General features: G+C 35.5%; 2 protein-coding genes, 1 long non-coding RNA gene and 1 pseudogene across 13 annotated transcripts; all 4 read right to left on the bottom strand.

Annotated features, from left to right (window-relative positions):
• Positions 1 to 1,098: 1,098 nt before the first annotated feature.
• On the bottom strand, positions 1,099 to 1,216 carry LOC129409054 (5S ribosomal RNA; annotated as a pseudogene).
• A 430-nt stretch (positions 1,217 to 1,646) lies between these two features.
• Positions 1,647 to 2,796, bottom strand: LOC129408862 (uncharacterized). The gene is made up of 3 exons (XR_008632124.1): positions 2,612 to 2,796; positions 2,322 to 2,473; positions 1,647 to 2,037 (listed from the first exon to the last, which is right to left on the bottom strand). It is a non-coding gene; the product is annotated as an uncharacterized LOC129408862 (long non-coding RNA).
• Positions 2,797 to 4,818: 2,022 nt separating this feature from the next.
• On the bottom strand, positions 4,819 to 8,421 carry LOC129408322 (SLAM family member 8-like). 2 transcript variants are annotated; one of them, XM_055151652.1, is made up of 6 exons: positions 8,270 to 8,421; positions 6,465 to 6,753; positions 5,844 to 6,110; positions 5,072 to 5,184; positions 4,935 to 4,988; positions 4,819 to 4,854 (listed from the first exon to the last, which is right to left on the bottom strand). In XM_055151652.1, exons 2-5 carry the CDS (start codon positions 6,478 to 6,480, stop codon positions 4,944 to 4,946), a joined length of 441 nt encoding a protein of 146 aa, XP_055007627.1. In that variant the 5' UTR covers positions 6,481 to 6,753; positions 8,270 to 8,421; the 3' UTR covers positions 4,819 to 4,854; positions 4,935 to 4,943. The 2 variants fall into 2 exon arrangements, with proteins under 2 accessions (XP_055007627.1, XP_055007632.1); XM_055151657.1 differs by having other exon boundaries at positions 5,072 to 5,181.
• A 227-nt stretch (positions 8,422 to 8,648) lies between these two features.
• Positions 8,649 to 18,187, bottom strand: LOC110166555 (uncharacterized). Of its 10 annotated transcripts, none has more exons than XM_055153832.1 (16): positions 17,849 to 18,178; positions 17,006 to 17,299; positions 16,412 to 16,672; positions 15,008 to 15,115; positions 14,860 to 14,913; positions 14,645 to 14,767; positions 14,481 to 14,540; positions 14,216 to 14,395; positions 13,956 to 14,132; positions 13,621 to 13,824; positions 12,600 to 12,704; positions 12,193 to 12,357; positions 11,940 to 12,089; positions 10,705 to 10,872; positions 10,021 to 10,132; positions 9,181 to 9,318 (listed from the first exon to the last, which is right to left on the bottom strand). In XM_055153832.1, exons 1-15 carry the CDS (start codon positions 17,895 to 17,897, stop codon positions 10,062 to 10,064), a joined length of 2,169 nt encoding a protein of 722 aa, XP_055009807.1. In that variant the 5' UTR covers positions 17,898 to 18,178; the 3' UTR covers positions 9,181 to 9,318; positions 10,021 to 10,061. The 10 variants fall into 10 exon arrangements, 5 of the variants coding, with proteins under 5 accessions (XP_055009801.1, XP_055009794.1, XP_055009797.1 ...); XR_008632194.1 differs by lacking the exons at positions 9,181 to 9,318; positions 10,021 to 10,132 and adding exons at positions 11,025 to 11,205; positions 11,444 to 11,539 and having other exon boundaries at positions 10,734 to 10,872; positions 17,849 to 18,184; XR_008632192.1 differs by lacking the exons at positions 9,181 to 9,318; positions 10,021 to 10,132 and adding exons at positions 11,025 to 11,213; positions 11,446 to 11,539 and having other exon boundaries at positions 10,734 to 10,872; positions 17,849 to 18,184.
• Between the last annotated feature and the right edge of the window lie 270 nt (positions 18,188 to 18,457).

The following is an 18,457-nucleotide window of genomic DNA, read 5'->3' as shown; positions in this document are numbered from 1 at the left end:
GCCTTGTGGACCATAATTAATTCACATCGGGTCAGACCTCTGTGACTCAGTTAAACGCTCTGAATCGGGACTATTATTCAAACCAACAGAGTTCTGAGATGCCAGTCAATCCGAAAAGCTTTTATGAGGCTTTAACCTTGAAACTGCATTTGCTGCAAAGTGGCAATGAGATCAGGCTGTCCAAAATGTGTGAATCTGAACTGCAGCTATGTTTATAACACAGCCATTTTCACCTCCAACATCCTAACCAGGGATGGAAAATTTAAACAATCTCTCACTTGGCAGATGAGATAAGGGCCAACCAGTCATGAAAGCTGGCCAACACTGCCCCCTACAGACGGAAAGTGTTTTTGCATCCTGCATTAGTCTCAAACAGCAAAGATCTCGTTTCATTCAACCCCTAAGTATTGGATTACATTTTGCCTGATGAATGTCTTCTGCTGGATCTCCTGATGTATTCTGGCCTCTATACTTCTCTTGATTGCAGAAATGTGTTTGAAGCAAAACTTAAACCTCAAGTGCCAAAAAGAAAACAACAAATGCTAATAAGAAATTGTGCTCATGAATCACTAAACCCAACGATACAACGTTTACTGGAAATTATGCAAAATAATCACAATTCACAAAATGTAAAAATCTCACAAGGCACATAAAACATGATAAAGCATAAACACCAATCAACAAAAGACGACAGTTATAAACACACCCTGAGGTGATTCACATGAATCAAACTGTAAAAAGATAAAATACAATATTAACTGCAATGTTAAATAGGAGTATTTTAAAGCAGATTTTTAACTGACAGCTAGTGTTGACTTCTGATGTTATGTTGTATATTATGATGTTATATTATGATATAAGTACATAAGTAAGTTTTTATTTGTATAGTGCTTTTCACAAATGTCACAAAGATGCTTTACAGTGCATTATTCAGTCACTCCATACCCAGTGATATAAGCTTCTATTGTAGCCACAGCTGTCCTGGGGCAGACTGACAGAAACACAGTTGCCAATCACACACAGCACTTTCATACTAGGCAATGTGGGTGAAGTGCCTTGCCTAAGGACACAACAATTTTGGTTTTGGACACTGGCGCCCCACTGTGGCACCTGATTTTCCCAGAGGTCTCCCTTTAAAGTACTAACCAGGCCCAGCCCTGCTGAGCTTCTGAGACCTGATGGGATCAGGCTTTGACAAGCCGGTATGAACACAATGTGTGTGCATTGACATACGATGTTAGTACTCTCACGGATTAATTAAATACTTATAACAAAATAAACATACTTACATTTGGTTCATAAATATATTAAAATCTAGCTAAAGCCAAAGAAACATTATATAAAACTAAATTGATTTGGCAAAATCAGTTCACAAAAGCATAAAAAAAATACATTAAATAAGCTGTTCTTTTTCTTCATTTAATAGTTTCTTTCTTTTTTATTTGGTTAATCTTTACTTTATAAGCCAGTTTTTAACCTGTCACAGCTCAAGAAGAAAAAGTGACAGAAAAAGTATAAAATAGTATAAAATATAATACAAAATTTATTTCATTTCTTTTGTTTTCAGTAACTTTTGTTTTCTTCTTATAATTCAAATAGTATAAAAAAGCTATTAAAATATGACTTGGTATAATCATGTTGCTGTGTTCAGCCTACAATTACAACCAACAATTTGGGCAAACTAAACTTAGATATTAGTACTGGCAAAACTTCTGAGGATCAAATTATGTACTAAAAAAAAAGAGTATTTTAATTTATCTTGTCATGCCGTCTTTCTATTATCAAAGCACCAAAATAATTACAGCAAATTAACAACCATGTCTCTATTGTATTGTATTTGACCTCTAAAGTTCACAGCTTCAACCCGGTCATACTTTACTGTTTCCATCGTACACCATGGTTCCCCTCTGCTCTTCTTTAGTTGCTCCATTGCTTTGCTCAGAGTCTCTTTCTTCATCTCCTTTTTTGACATCCTTTGCGCTATCACCCATGTTTTTGTTTTCCTTATCATCATCATCTCAGCCACACACTTTCAGCCTGAAAACAATAGAGAAATAATAACAGTTGAAGTGTGTCAGAAAATGTTTTTTAAATGGCTCATTGCAGTCAAAAGGTTACAGGTTTCTTAAGATTGTTGCTTAGTTTAATTGTTCATCCAGAATTTACACTAACAAACACAGTGTAGTGATACTTAATAATTGTCTACAATACTACAGTGAAAGTCATTTCAAGCAGAAAGGAATGTAGCATTTTCAAGAACACAATTTTAAAGACAACACAATCATTACATGTTTTATTTGTACTACGTTTTACTTAAATACCACTTGTTTTCTTTCAGACTTTGCTGTGGCCGTTTTCTGTGCTTTGTCTTCAGATGACTTGCTGAGTGAGTTCTCTACATCACTGGACTCAGAGGATAGCGTTTGGTCCTTGCCTGATTCTGCAGCTGGACTGTTTTCAGAACTCTGAGTTTCTGCCATCAAAATAAACAAAACAACAACTTCATCATTAGCAACAGACAGAACAAAAAGAATGTCAGTTTAACCAATAATTTAACCAGTAGTAGAGGTCAAAAATCAATACAATGATTATATAAAGAATGACGACACACCTGGTGGTTCATTTTGAGGTTGTGATGCTTCTTTTGTTCCTTTATCATTTGAGATCCCACTATCTTGTTCTACGTCTCTCTGTGGTTTCTTTTCCAGACCGGCTGTTTTTGATTCTTCACCATCACTTTTCTTTATGTCCTCAGATTCAGCTGACTTGCTTTGTGAAGACTGTGGCTGTGACGCTGAAACTAAACACAGATATTTGACTATTTGATTTGATTATGATAATCTCAGGAGTGGTGACATACATGGCATAGACACTACAGAAAAGTAATAAATATGTCATAATATCATTAAGTATAATCTAGATTGATTTTACAACCATAGATGCAGACTGTTGTAAAAAGTTATTACAGTGGTTTACATGACGTGTGTTCAGTAGCAGTACTATAGGTCAGTCATAGTCATTGTTCTCAGTGTCAGTGTCTCAGTTTGAGTTAAATTATCTTGCACATTAAAAATCGGGTGTGTCTGTGTATTTGTGTTTTCTAAAAGCAGAAGATAGAAACTAACTGCATTGCATCTTTTAAAATATTTGCATTACTGTGGTTTCCTTGTGCTCATTTATAATGTTTTTCTGCATTACTTTTATATATACTTTGTATTACTGGGAAAATGTTGATTAGATTTTTTTTACTGTAACAATTTAAAAGTTGTTTTGGAGAGGCTGATAGGATCGTATTGTATTCTTTCAGTAATTATCACTTGCCACTAATTAATAGCATTCATCCTTTTTGTCAGCTTCAGCTCTATTTCTTTGGAAAAAATATATACCAGGTAAAACAGATAATAAAATGTTTGGTAAATCACATAACACAATATTCTTCTCCTTTAAAAAAACATGTTCTACAAAATTAGGACTTCTATTTGTAAATGTTTATCTTTTGTAGGTCAAGAAAAAATAGAAATATTTTTATTTGATGCTAAAACATGAAGGGAAAATGAAAAAGCTAACAGAATCAGTGAAGGACAAAGCAAACAAATAAATATTCAGTAAAAAAAAAAAGTGGTTGTATTTAGAGGTGGGAGATATTGAAAAAATACACTGAATAGTACACAGAAAAATGTTTGCTCACAACTGATGGTTTTGGAGATATGCAAAATTACAATATAATGAGTATATTGTCCATAATTATAACTATTAAAAAATATATCAAAGCATTTAAAACTGACAGACCCACCTAGTGTAATCTTCCAAACAAGACTATAAAGTTATATATTCTGGTATTATGGTCCAGTCATATTTTGTGCTAAACTCAAACTAGCTGAGATACAAATTTTTGTCGATATGACCCACACACATTGCTCTCTTACCTGGAGAAAATGGCGCATCTGTGAGGTGTTTCGGTGGTTTATTGTTCTCTGTACAGTCTGGGTTTGTTACTGTATTTAATTCAATTTGCTCTTCATTTGTAGGTTGCCCATCGTCTTTTGAAGAATTGTTCTGAATGTGTTCATCATGGTCTTTGTGATGTTCATTTTGCTGTTTGCCTGCATCCATCTGCACAGCTCTCTGCAGCTCTTCTGGAAAATTTACAAACAATGCCTTTTACTTCTTCATTAGTAAAACTGTATTTGTGTTTGTCCTTAATTCTCGAACCTGGATTTTCGTATGGATCTTTAAAGTCCTCTTCTTTCACTTCTTCCTCTGTAGTAGGAACATTATTAAGCTCTTTGTGTTGTAAGTCCATCTCTCTTCCTGAATCCATCTGCCCTGGGCCTGGTGCTGGCTTTGGCACACTGTTGCTCAGAGATGTAGGTGGAGATGTGGCTTTTCCTCCAGTGTCATTTCCTTTACCTGTTAACATCAGGATTATCTATTAATAATTCACTTCATGTTATTACAGTATTCAGAGTTGATAATGGATGTTGGCAGTGGCAAAACTACAGACCTGGAGATGTCCCTGTATTTTCAAATTTTTTACGTATATCCTTAACGTTTCCTGGGGACATAGTATAAAAAAAATGCATGCATTGAATCTTTTATCAAAATTTTACTATTAGCGGCTTGAGTTCATTCAGGATGTTTTTCACATTCATGTACCACATACAGTACTGGTATAAAATGTAATAAAATCATTAAACTACTTCACAATTTAATGCAGCTTTGCCTCTTTACCTTGACTCTCCTTTATCACATTTTTTTTATCACATTGCTGAGGAAGTCTTGGTGATGATGACTTTGTTTCATGCAGGTGGATATTACTTGTTATTAATGGCTTCGACTCATCTTGATTTTGCTCTAGAGAAGAATTTGAAAAATACAATAATGCATAATGAAATGTTTGGTAAATCAGAACATTTTGAGTCATCAGAACCAACCTGCTGCTTTCAGCTGTTTTTCACAGTCGTCATTCTTTCCCATTTTTGAACATGCTAAAGGAAATGAAGACAAAACAATAATAACGTCGCTATGATACGATTAAAAATGATTTGGTAATTGGTTAATAAAAAAGTACCTCTCTTTCTTCGATACGAATATATGATGAAGAAAACGCCAACAATGCCAACAGAATTATGGAAACAATGACAATGGGTAAAACTATAGACAGATGCTCTTGAGTTTCTTCTGCTAAATAAAGTAAAATAACACATGTCAAAATACAAATTCTTATGTTAAACCGTGCTAAATAAGATGATGAAAATAACTGACTATTATGTAGTAAATAAGAACAACAACTGCACCATATGAAAAAAAGTAATATATTCACTTTTACACATTCAATGGACAAACAAGGATAATTAAGAACAATTTAAAAAGATAAATTAAAAGGAAAAACATTTTACATTTTAATTTAAAAAATAATTGTAACTCTCTAAACCTAAAGTGTTATTGCAATATATTTAGTTTCTAGCGATATCGATATTGCCACATGACTTTGATATTTTTGTCATTTATTGTGAAGCCCTGTGAGTGTACCCATAGTACTGACAGGTTTCACATGACATCACCACGTTCTATGAAACAATATTAATTATTACAGATGGGGGTAGCTAAAATTAAAATTGTAAAAATGCAAAATTATGTTGTAATACAGTGAGTTCTTGGGAAAAAAACAACAAGTTCAACATTTCTGCATTTACCTTTTGGATATTTCATGGCAAAGTACAATGTAATCAATAGCAAAAATTGGCCCTTGCCCCCATCTGGGAGAATAACATTGTCAAAAAACATCTGAAAACTACCAATATCAGGCAATAACATTATAATATTTCTATAAGAGAACCAACCTGTGTAACAGTCTTTGGCCTTGAAGGTGCTGGTCTCTTCCTGCAGGGAGTTATTTGCGGTGCAGCTGTACGTGATGTCATCGTGCCCGTTGCCCAGGGCGATGGGTAAAGTTTGGCCCAACTCGCTTTTACCTTCCAGTCTCCAGATAAACGTCAGAGCTTCTGGAGTGTTGGACGGTGAAGAGCAGAACAGTGTTGCAGAAGTAATAGTACTGTTCTGTTTTGTACTGTTCATCTCACATCTGATCACAGGTTTGGAAACTTTGTCTGCACAAAATAACATCAGTAAATTAACAATAATCATAAAATGTGAGTTTTCTTTTGTTTTAAAGCTTGTAGAGTTGGTGACGAAACATAACTGAAAATGTTTAGATTTTTTGACATTTTTGGAGGTTTACTTTGAACAAAATTGATGGTCTCTTTATAATTATTAGGTATTAATAATTTATTAGGTGAACCAAATGGAAGTAAGAAACAGTATCCTTAAAACAAAAAACAATCAAAACTTGTGATAAGCCTGTGAGACAACACAAGATTTGTTCAGTGTACAATAAATAATAGGTTACAGGAGCTATTTCGATATTGCATCACACTTTGTCTTTCCCTTTGCCTTTTACTCACCTAGGACCTTGAGCATATATTGTGAGCGGTGCAGCCTCACGCCGATGATGGCGTCCAGAACATACTCTCCACTGTCTTCATCTGATGTCTGAGATGGTCAGTGTGGCTGTGTTCCTGGACAGAGTTACCCTGCCGTGATATGGCTCAAACACGCGCTCATCTGTACCATCAAACGTGATCACTTTGTCCTCATTGTGCTTCCACAGAATGTCATCAGGGGGTTTGTTTAGGGCCAGAGTCAAGATGACCTCTCTGCCCTTAAGGACGTAAAGCGGAGATAGACCTGTAACTGTACAACAACATTATTACATCATCATTACAAGTTAATTCATTTTATATAAGCAATACGGAGATAACCTTCAGGGGGGGGCCCTAAGCAAAATTTAGCTTGGAAGCCGTCGATACTTCAACAGCACCACTTGGGATTTAGATTATTAACTTTGCACAACATGATGCACACAACTGTCCTCATCTGCACTAAATGTATCTGTGATCCCAACATCGTAATATCAGACAGTGAAGTACAAAGGCATTAATAGAGGCTGAGAACACCAATAGCCACAAGAAATAAGCAAGAATACTTTTCTTATCAAGAGGCCCCCCCAGACAATTTTGAATATTATAGAAAATGTTTTTGTGTTCAAGTCTATCGTAAGTTTCCAATTAGCTTCAACATGATTACATTTATGGATTCTGTATAAATAGTATATTAGTGCCACACTAGGTGTACATACTTCAACGTAAGACTTTGATTTATACATCAGCTTTAATTAAAGTAATTATTATAATGATTATAAGTCAAGCCTTTTATCAATAAATAAAATGATATGGGGGCAGGGGTCACATATTCTGGGAGGGGGGCAATTTATGGGGATCACACATATTTTGTGAGTGATGGTTGTATAATTTAATATTTTTTTTAAAACATTAACAACTGTTGAATTCCCCAGGAGTGACTCCCGTGCGCCTCTTTGTGTAACTGAGCACTTCTGGGCAGAACACTGACCACAGCCAAATACAAGTGAAGCAGGCTTGGCAAGATTTTAAACATTAATCTGTTCTTCTAATCTTGGTTTTGAACTCTGACCTGGTTTACATTAATGTTGAACTTGAAATAATACAATTTTATTCTAGTGCCCATGTAATTTATTCTTATATTTTTTTTAATCTGACCCTTATGCTCTGTTGTATGTGAAAAATCCATTCATTTTAATCTTTAGTCCTATGCCCTGCACATAGACCATATACAGTCTATAGCCCTACGAGGTCAAATGAGAATAAAATGCAGAAACCTGTCAGGCCGGTACGCTCTTCCTGAACACACCTATTACCAAGTCTAAATTCAGTTTCACTTTTAAAAGCCAGTCTGTCCACTTTGAGGACAAATAAATATATTGTAATTGTTACATCATAAAAAAGAAATGAAAGTGTCAATTGTATTTTACAGTTAACAACATATTATTTCTCCATAATCCACTAAAAATAAATTATATTAATTGACAGTACCTTCAGCAGATAACAAAAAGAAAAATACTATGGAGATATTAGATTTTGCAAATGAACTCTTCAAATATGCCAACTCACTGTCTCTTCTGTCTCTTGTCATGAATCTTATATTAACCTCTTTACCACGCCATAAATCTACTTCTAAATATAACTTCTTACTACAGATGTTTTGCCAGTTAAACTAGTACAGAGTAGAGTCTCACAGAAAACAAGTGTAAGCTGCCAGTCTTATCTCATGTTTTATTCCCACACCTACTTTTGCCATGTTAATATTATGACAAGGAAGATATGAAACTTACCCAAAGTTAGCTTCAGGATGAACCACAAACAGAAATACACCGTAGCCATGGCACACGGTCTGGAGAGGAGACGCACCAGACATTTGATCTAACTTCAGCTTTCACTCATTTCTGATAAGGACGATGACAAATTATGATTTGATCCAGCCAGCCAAAACTGTACACCCGCAGCACACATATTTCAGGAGGTGTGTCTTAACAGCAGACAAACAGGATTTTTTAATTAAAGGAAATTCAATTACAATAAAATAGTGATGCAATGAAAAAGATTCAGATTCATTTTCCAATGGTTGAATATTTGGTTATAATTAGACATTCGTCAAAAATGCAATTATTTTAAATGGATGAATGGAATTAGATACAATAGACTATAACAATGTTTTTTTTTTTTTTTTATTTTGATCTTACCACAAAGGTTTTGTTTAAAATGTTCACAAATAGTGCAAAAAAAGCAATAAAAGTATAAAAGTGTAAAAGAGAATACAAGAGATTTGCATTGTCTACTTACATACACACACACATGCACACACACATTCATCATACTACACTACAATACTAAACGTTCACCATGAGTCCGCCATGTTTCGCTGTGATTATAGTATGATTTTTATATTTAAGCTCAAAAGAAATGGGAGGAAGAAATACATTTAAAACTCCCACCTCTTGTACATCAACATAATAAACAATACTAATAACAACCGCAACACTTGATACCAAATCATAGATTTTATAAACATGTTTTCAATACTTTCTTCAGCCGTTTCTTGGGTTTGGTGTAGAATAATGGGCCAGCACAATATATAATCACTTTTACTTGTCATGAAAAGTCACCTGTGTGATTCTGAGAGGTGCTCATCCTGGGATATCCTTTACTCCATTGCTCTGCTCTGATCCAGATGAACCAGATTCTTTGTCGGGTTCATCTTTCTTCTCCTTTTTGTCATCCTCTACATCCTCACCAGTGTTCTTGTTTTCTTTGTCATTATCGGTGGTTTGACTCGGAGGTGAGGCTGGTGTGTTTGGGGACTTGTTCACCTGCTCATTTGACCCTGATAACAATAGAGGAATCAAACATTTTGGGTATCTACAAAACTAGTGAAACTTGATCAAATAATCAACATCTCCAATAAAACTGAATGACATATTAATATGAAGTGTGTCAGGAAATGCTTTTTAAATGGCTTATTGCAGTCAAAAGGTTACAGGTTTCATAAGGTTGTTGCTTAGTTTAATTGTTCATCCAGGATTTACACTAACCACCACAAGTTTATAACAGCTATACTTAATAACCGTCTCCATTATGGACAGCGCAATCATTACATGTTTACTTTGACAGTGCATTAGGGTTTTGCTTTAACCCTCCCGCTCTCCTGGTGGGTCAAACAGACCCAAAATTGTTTTTTTTTTATTTATTTAATCACTCCTTGGGCCTGTGTACAACAGCTGTGTCTCATTTTCGTGCATGCACTACTGACTGCATACAGCAGGGGGCAATATTTTTTATTTTAATAAAGTGTCGATTAAATGAAGGGAAAAAAACTATTTCGGGTTTGTTTGACCCAACAGCAGAGCGGGAGGGTTAAATGATGGAAAAAACACAATTTGGGGTCTGTTTGACCCACCAGGAGAGCGTCAGGGTTAATACCTGCTTTTTCAAACTCAGCGGTGACTATTTTTTGTTCGTCTTCAGATGGGTTGTGCTATACAAATAAACTTGCCTTGCCTATTGCATGTTTTTTTTGCTTAAATACCTGTATTTTCAGACTCAGCAGTGACCATTTCTTGTTCGTCTTCAGATGAGTTGCAGGCTGAGTCTTGGTTCAACAGAAGATTCACTGTTCTGACAAGGGGGCTCAGGAAACTCTGCAACAAGAATGATGAGTAATAAACATTTTTATTAATTTAAATTATTTCTTTTAAATGTCTTTGAAAAGTAAACAAACCATGTATTAGCTTTTTAAAAGTCTAAAAATGAATTGACTTACATAACATCATTTGTAGCTCAGTAACAGGCAATGAAAAAATAGCTCATACTGAAACTTTAATGATCAGGAGATGTGTTTTTTGGGTTTAAAACAAGCTCATCTATGAGGTCTTTCAGTGGTTCGTTGTTCACTGTACGGTCCAGGTTTGTTACTTCATTTAATCCAGTTTGGAATCAATAATACAATAAAAAGTCAATTCAGTTCAAGCATACTACAGAAAATAATGTAGAAGAACACAATTTTAAAAACAACATGACTATTCATTCATTCCGCACTCTTCTCTCCAATTTATGTCTCTCTTTTTTAATTTTAATCTTCATGATTATTTATGTTTTGATTTGTTTTTATTATGATTTTAATGTATTTCTTATTCTGTAAAGCACTTTGAATTACTTTGTGCTATACAAATAAACTTGCCTTGCCTATTGCATGTTTTTTTTGCTTAAATACCTATTTTTTCAGACTCAGCAGTGACCATTTCTTGTTCGTCTTCAGATGGGTTGCAGGCTGAGTCTTGTTTCTGTGTCTCTGTGTTGGATTTGTCATGATCTTTGCTCTCTACACCACTGGACTCTGGAGTTTGGTCCTTGCCTGGCTTTGGAGCTGCACTGGTTTCTGCTAATAAAATAAACAAAACACCTTCATTAGCAACAGACACAGCAAAAATAATGTCATTTTAATCAGTAGTAGAGGTCAAAAACGATCAGAGTTAGCTTTGTGTGAAACTGTTTTTAAAATACAATGATTATATAAAGAATGACGACACACACCTGATGGTTCGTTTTGAGCTTGTGATGTTTCTTCTGTTCCTTTATCATCTGAGGTCCCACTATCTTGTTCTGGGTCTCCCTGTGCTTTCTTTTCCAGACCGGCTTGTGTTTGATTCTTCATCGCTTTTCTTTTTGTCCTCAGATTCAGGTGACTCAGGCTGTGATGACTGTGGCTGTGATGCTGAAAGTGAACACAGATATTTGACATTATGATAAATTCAAGAATAGTGACATACATGACATGGGCACTACATAAAAGTAATAAATATGTCAAAATATCATTAAGTATAATCTAGAGTGATTTTACAACCATTAAACACAGAAACATCACAGCAGATGCGTGTTTAGCCTGTTGTAAAAAGTTATTACAGTGGTTTGCATGACATGTGTTCAGTGGGAATACTATAGGTCAGTCATACGTTCTTTGTTGGAGAGGTCGTTCTGTGGGTCATTGTTCTCGGTGTCTGTGTTTGAGTCTGCATCAGGACTGGGCTCCTCTGTGCTCCCAACTCCAACTGGTTCAACAGAAGATTCACTGTTCTCACTGTTTAAATTATTTGTTTTAAATGTCTTTTAAAAAGCTAATATATAGTTTGTTTACTTTTGAAAGTCTAAAAATTAATTGACTTACATAACATCATTTGTAGCTCAGTAACAGGCAATGAAAAAATAGCTCATACTGAAACTTTAATGATCAGGAGATGTGTTTTTTGGGTTTAAAACAAGCTCATCTATGAGGTCTTTCAGTGGTTCGTTGTTCACTGTACAGTCTAGGTTTGTTACTTCATTTAATCCAGTTTGAAATCAATAATACAATAAAAGTCAATTCAGTTCAAGCATACTACAAAAAAGAATATAGCAGAACACAATTTTAAAAATAACATGACTATTGCATGTTTATTTTTGCTTAAATACCTGTTTTTTCAGACTCAGCTGTCTCCGTTTTCTCTGCAACGTTTTCAGATGAATTTCTAGGTGAGTCTTCTACACCACTGGACTCAGACAGGAGAGTTTGGTCCATGTCTTGTTCTTGGAGGGCACTGGTTTCAGAACTCTGGGTGTCTGCTAACAGAACAACAACTTCATCATTAGCAACATACAGCAAGAATGTGATTTTAAACAGTTATAGAGGTAAAAAACTGTCAGAATTAGCAATTTGGGAAACTACCTGGTGGTTCATTTTGAGGTTGTGTTTCTTCTGTTCCTTTATCATCTGAGGTCTCACTATCTTGGTCTGGCTCTCTCTGTACATTAGTTTCCTGACCATCGGTTTTCGATTCTTCATCGCTCTTCTTGTCCTCGGATTGTGCAGACTGTGGCTGCGACACTGAAACTGAACACAGATATTTGATATTATGATCTCAAGAGTAGTGACATACATGTCATGGACACTACAGAAAAGTAATAAATATGTCATAATGTTATATGTTTTATTATTAAGTATACTCTAGAGTGATTTTACAACCATCAAACAAATAAACATCATAACAGATGCATACTTAGCCTGTTGTAAAATGTAAAAAAGGTTTGCATGACGTGTGTTGTGACAGTAGAAATACTAGAGATCATTCATACTCTCTTTATTGGAGAGGTCGTTCTGTGGATCCTTGTTTTCAGTTTCTGTGTTTGAGTCTGCGTCAGGATTGGTCTGCTCTGTGCTCCCAGATCCAGCTGACAACTCTGCAAGAATTTTCAGAAATTATAACTGTATGTAGTACTTCCTTTAAATTTTCTAAATATTGTTTACTTTTGACACTTTAAAGCTCTGGCATGCTTAACGCAAAACAACTCTACAGCACACATCATAGTGACAAAAACCTAAAGTAAATAATCAAACCTGGCTGTACAGAAGCTGTAGCTGTTGTGGTTAAAATATCTGTAAGGTCTGGTTTTGCCTCTTTGATTAATTCAGCTTCAATTTTATTGTTTTTATGCATGGGCCATTTATATAATTTAACTGGATTAGACAAACATGAGCTCAAATACATAAAAAAAAAGTTGTGTTAGCAGGTGCGATTAGTGTTTGTATTTAGAGGGGAGAGATACAGAAAAAACAACAACTAAAAATAATAGAATATTGAAACATTTATAACATCACAGTTGTTCAATAATCAAAACTATTAAAACTTACTTAAAAACAGACAGAAACATCTAGTGTCAAACCTAAAGATGCTTGTGACATCTGTGAAGAACTGAATCATCCTTAGAAAATGATCAGGTTCTATATTTGGGAATTTACCTTTCTGATATTTCATGGCAAAGTGCAACATACGGAAAAACTGAACCTTAACCCAGATCTGGCATTAGGACATCATCGCATTCTAAAATCTGAAAACCACCAATAACACACATCACCTCACAAAAAATAAGCTAATGCTCAAACTTGGATGATCAGCAGCTGTGGTTGTTTGGTTTGCAACAGGTGCATGTATGGGGTCTTTCACTGGGTTCATTATTTTCTGTACAATCTGGGTTTGTCACTTCATTTAATTCAGTTTGCTCTTCATTTGTAGGTGGCACATCTTTTGGAGAAGTCACATGCGTGTTGCAGTTATGACGGGAATAAAACTGGATTAAAAAGCTTCAAGACACTAACCTTTTTCTTCTAGGGCCTTGGTGGACTCATCTGAATCTGTCTCAATAGAGTTTGAAGAACGAGCCGCTTTCATTTTCTGCTCATCATCATTGTCTTTGTGATTCTCGTCTGGCTGTTTCTCTGGATCCGTCTGCACACTGCTTTCCTGTTCCAATGGCGTAGACTTTATATCCTGGTTAACTTGAGGCTCACTGCTTGGAGGTGCTGTTGACAAATATACAAACACTTTTACTTCTTCATTAGTAAAACTGTATGTGTTATGCATGTCCTTATTTTTTCTTTTGTTATCATATTTCATAAGTTACGTGGATATAAAAAGAATTTTGGACACCAACCTGTTTGTTCTAGAGCCTTGGTGAACTCATTTTCATCAATTTTCGGCTCATCCTCATGGTCTTTGTGATGTTGCTCTGGCTCTTTCTCTGATTCTGTCTGAACACTGCTCCCCTGCTCTGATGACGTAGACTCTATATCCTGGTTAGCTTGAGGTTCACTGCTTGTAGATTGTGGCTCTGTTGACAAATTCACAAAACAATGCATTTTACTTCTACTTTAGTAAAACTGTATGCATTGTGTATGTCCTTAATTCTCAAACCTGGTGCAGCATTTTCATTTTCATCAGAAAGTTTAGAGTCTGTATCTTCATTTTCCATTGTTATAGGAACATTATTAAGCTCCTTGTGTTGTAAGTCCCTCTCTCCTCCTGTATCCATCTGCCCCGGGCCTGGTGCTGTGTTTGGGAAAGATGTAGCTCCAATGGCATAATTTCCTTTACCTATTAACAGGATTATCTATTGATACTTCAGCAAATGTTTTTACAGTATTCTGCATTGGTAGTTGGTAGTGAAAAAATTACTGACCTGAGAGTGTCTCTGCATTTTCATGATTTTCAAATATTTCACGTATATTCTTGCTCCTTCCTAGGGACAGAGTATAAAAAAACATGTGCATGCATTGAGTCTTCTCAGGATATCTTTCATATTCATGTATCACATGCAGTCATGTAACAATTTTCCCTCTTTACCTTGAGTCTCCTCTGTCACATATTCTTGCTGAGGAAGTCTTTGCGATGATAACATAGTTTCCTGCCGGTGGATATTACTTGCTAATAATGGATCATGTTCATCTTTAATCTTGACAGATTCATCTTGATTTTGCACAAGAGAAGAATTTGAAAAATACAATTATGTATAATGAAATGTTTGGTAAATCAGAACATTTTAGGTCATCAGAGCAAACCTGCTGCTTTCAGCTGTTTTTCACAGTCGTCATTCTTCCTCATGTCTAAACATACTAAACAAAAACAAGGAAGAACAATAATGATAGTGATAATAGTGACTCTGACTTGTTGATTAAAAATCATTTGGCCATTGGTTAAGAAAAGTACCTCTCTTTATTTGATGCCGAAATATGATGGGAAAAATGCAAAAGGCCAACAGAATTAGGGAAGCAATGATAATGGGTACAAGTATATTCAGGGGCTCAGAAGTTCTTTCTGCAAAATAAAGTAAAATAACACATGTCAAAATTCCTTTTGCTAAACAGGGTGAGTTTGTAATCTAGATCCATCATTGTAACCTTGTAACCCGATCCTCATCCCGGTTGCAAATTTAGAAATCCTACTGTGGCCACGCCAAAGTTCACTGAACTCTGCTTTTGATTGGTTGAACTTCAAGGCTGGACTGAAACATGTGAACTGCATCGACAGAAGATGGAGAAGGTGAGAAGGTAAAAAGATTGTTTTGTTTCACTGCTGGAACTAAAGAGTAATATACTAATGTCTTTAGCTGCGTAGTTACACTGTTCATCAGTTACAACATGAACCATCATATTCATTTTCACTCATCTTTCATGTGTTGAAGAAACAAGGTTATGTGATGAGTAATCAGATGACACATTGAAGCGTGTATTAGGTAGGCTAAACATAACCTACTTTAGGAAGCCAATTAGTGGACAAAAAATTGTTTTTTTAGGTATGAAAATAAATAATGTGTGTAATAAATTTCAAACACTGAAATTTTAATGAGCAACAGATTGCAATGATGTTGTCAAATGTCAATAATGGAAGTCTATTAGCAATGAAGAAAAATAATATAGCCTACAATATAATAAATAATAATATAAATATGCCTTTACTAGGTGTTTCATAAATAATAACAGATAAAGTTGGCTGGTAAGAACAAAACTGGCAACAGATGGATAGGCCCACTCTATAGGATAACATACCTTAAGTCTACATTAGCCCTTATTCTCTCCATATCCTCATTACAAATGCAACTGCAGCAGCCCAGTATCATGTATATGTTCAGCAGTAGGCCTATATTGGTTCAGATTTGGTAAGATTTTTCTGTTTAGTTATATACAGTTGCCCACATTACATTATTTTCATACCTAAAAAACTAGTTGCTACTTCCTAACATAGGTTATGTCTAGCCTACCTAATACACGCTTCAGTGTGTCATCTGATTACCCATCACGTAACCTTGTATCTTCAACACATGGAAGATGAGCAAAATGTTAATATGATTGTTCACACTGTAACAGATGAATTAGCCTATTACTCTTTAGTTCCAGCGGAGAAACAAAACAATCTTCTTACCTCCTCATCTTCTCTATTTTCCGCTGATGCAGATCACGTGTTTCAGTCTAACCTTGAAGCTCAACCAACCAGAAGCAGAGTTTGGAGAACTTTGGCGTAGCATAGTAGGATTCGTAAATTCGCCGGGTGAGAATTCTATATATATCCATAGTATACCAGACAATATTATATTTCTACTATTAGAGAACCAACCTGTGTAACAGTCTTTGGCTATGAAGGTGCTGGTCTCTTCCTGCAGGGGGTTATTTGCGGTGCAGCTGTACGTGATGTCATCGTGCCCGTCACCCAGGGTGATGGGTAAAGTTTGGCCCAGCTCACTTTGACCTTCCAGTCTCCAGATAAACGTCAGAGCTTCTGGAGTGTTGGACGGTGAAGAGCAGAACAGTGTTGCAGAAGTAATAGTACTGTTCTCATCGTTCATCTCACATCTGATCACGGGCTTGGAAACTTCGTCTGTGCACAATAATATCAGTAAATTAGCAATAATCATAAAATGTGAGTTTTTACCGTTTCACAAAAGCTTGCAGAGTTGGTGACAAATCATATAACTTTTCAACATTTTTTGGACATTTATTTTGAATAAAACAGATGGTCTCTTTATGCAATAAGAACTACTATTAAAAGTTAATATTATTATATTATTTATTTATTAATCAAATCATAAAGCAAATCTAGGCTTGTCACAACATAAGGATTTGCTGAATAAAAGTCAACCTAGAATAATGAGTTATATTGCCCTTTCAATGTTTTTATAGCTCTGTGTTTTTCCCATTGCCTTTTACTCACCTAGGACCTTGAGCATATATTGTGAGCGGTACAATTTCTGACCGCTGAAGATGTCCAGCTCATACTCTCCACTGTCTTCATATCTGACATCTGAGATGGTCAGTTTGGCTGTGCTCCAGGCCAGAGTTATTCTGCCGTGATATGGCTCGAACAAGGTCTCCTCTGCACCATCAAACTGGATCACTTTGTCCCCATTGTGCTTCCACAGAATGTCATCAGGGAATTTGTTTATGGCCGGAGTCAAGACGGCCTCTCTGCCCTTAAGGACGTAATTTGCAGACTGACCTGTAACTGCTAAACAAAATTATTACATTATTATGATATAATCATTAAGTTCTACTTCTGTATTGGGATAGGGATTTTTTTCATGAATATGCAAAGATTAAAAGCTGCCTCAATGAATATCTTGTAAGCCTAATTGCTACATCACAAAAAAGAAATATGGGTTTGTTTGCCAAAAACGGGTAAGTGCCATTTTTTTTTTTTTTTTTTTTTAAATCAGTGGAGGCTTGCAGTTATTTGTAGAATTTTACTGCTATAAAAATATTATTTCATCCCTCATCTAAGTCCACTTGACATTATATTTATTGATAATAGCTATACTTACAGAAGAGGATTTAACAAATAATAACTTTATATAAAAACACAGAAATTGTAATTGTGCATAATAAACCATAAATGTACCATTAAAGAGCCAGCGTATCAGGTTCTATTACTTCTTCCGAGTACGAGTCTCCCAGAAAACAAGTGAAGTAAGTTTGCCCACAGCGTTATCTCATGGGAGTGTTATTCTCACGCCTACTTCTGCCATGTTTATTTTACAAGGACAGATCCGACACTCACCCAAAGTTAGCTTCAGGATGAACCACAGGTAGAAATAGAGGGTCGTCATGGCGCACGGTCTGGAGAGACGACGCACGAAACTTTCTCCCACATTTAATTCATCTTTGATGACATCGGTGACAAAATCGCCAGCCCTGATCGATCCGATATAAAAATATACAAGTATTCCAAAATAAAGTTCGCATAGACATGAAAGAAAAGTAAAATTAAAGATGTTTCCAGTTCCAAATGCTACGGATTCGTGCTTAACTTTCGAGGAAGAAGAGAGTGGACTCTGGACACCTGCAGCCGCTGGAGCACCTGTGGCTATTTCCGGTGTGCGCCTGTCTGTGAACTTTGGAACAGCAGGCAACACAGGGCGGGATTTATTTAGTAATAATATAGCAAGAAAAAAAAAAAAAAGAAAATTGAGTCTCTGATGACAGTGATTTTTAATATTCGTGTAAAATTCAATTAGGCTTATTGTAGCTGGATCGCATAATACACTGACTGACTGTTTGACAAAGTTCAGGGTTTACACCTGTTGTTTACGATCTTCTTAAAGAGTGCAACAAAAAGGAACACAAGTATATCTTATTTACATCTACATTTTAAAAGTGAACACAAAAG

Source organism: Boleophthalmus pectinirostris, unplaced genomic scaffold (assembly GCF_026225935.1).
Source record: "Boleophthalmus pectinirostris isolate CB_2022bp ecotype Guang Dong unplaced genomic scaffold, ASM2622593v1 HiC_scaffold_1, whole genome shotgun sequence".
NCBI classification, from domain to species: Eukaryota; Metazoa; Chordata; class Actinopteri; order Gobiiformes; family Gobiidae; genus Boleophthalmus; species Boleophthalmus pectinirostris.
Note: the sequence above shows the minus strand (reverse complement) of the source record. Positions and strands in the feature narration are given on the sequence as shown.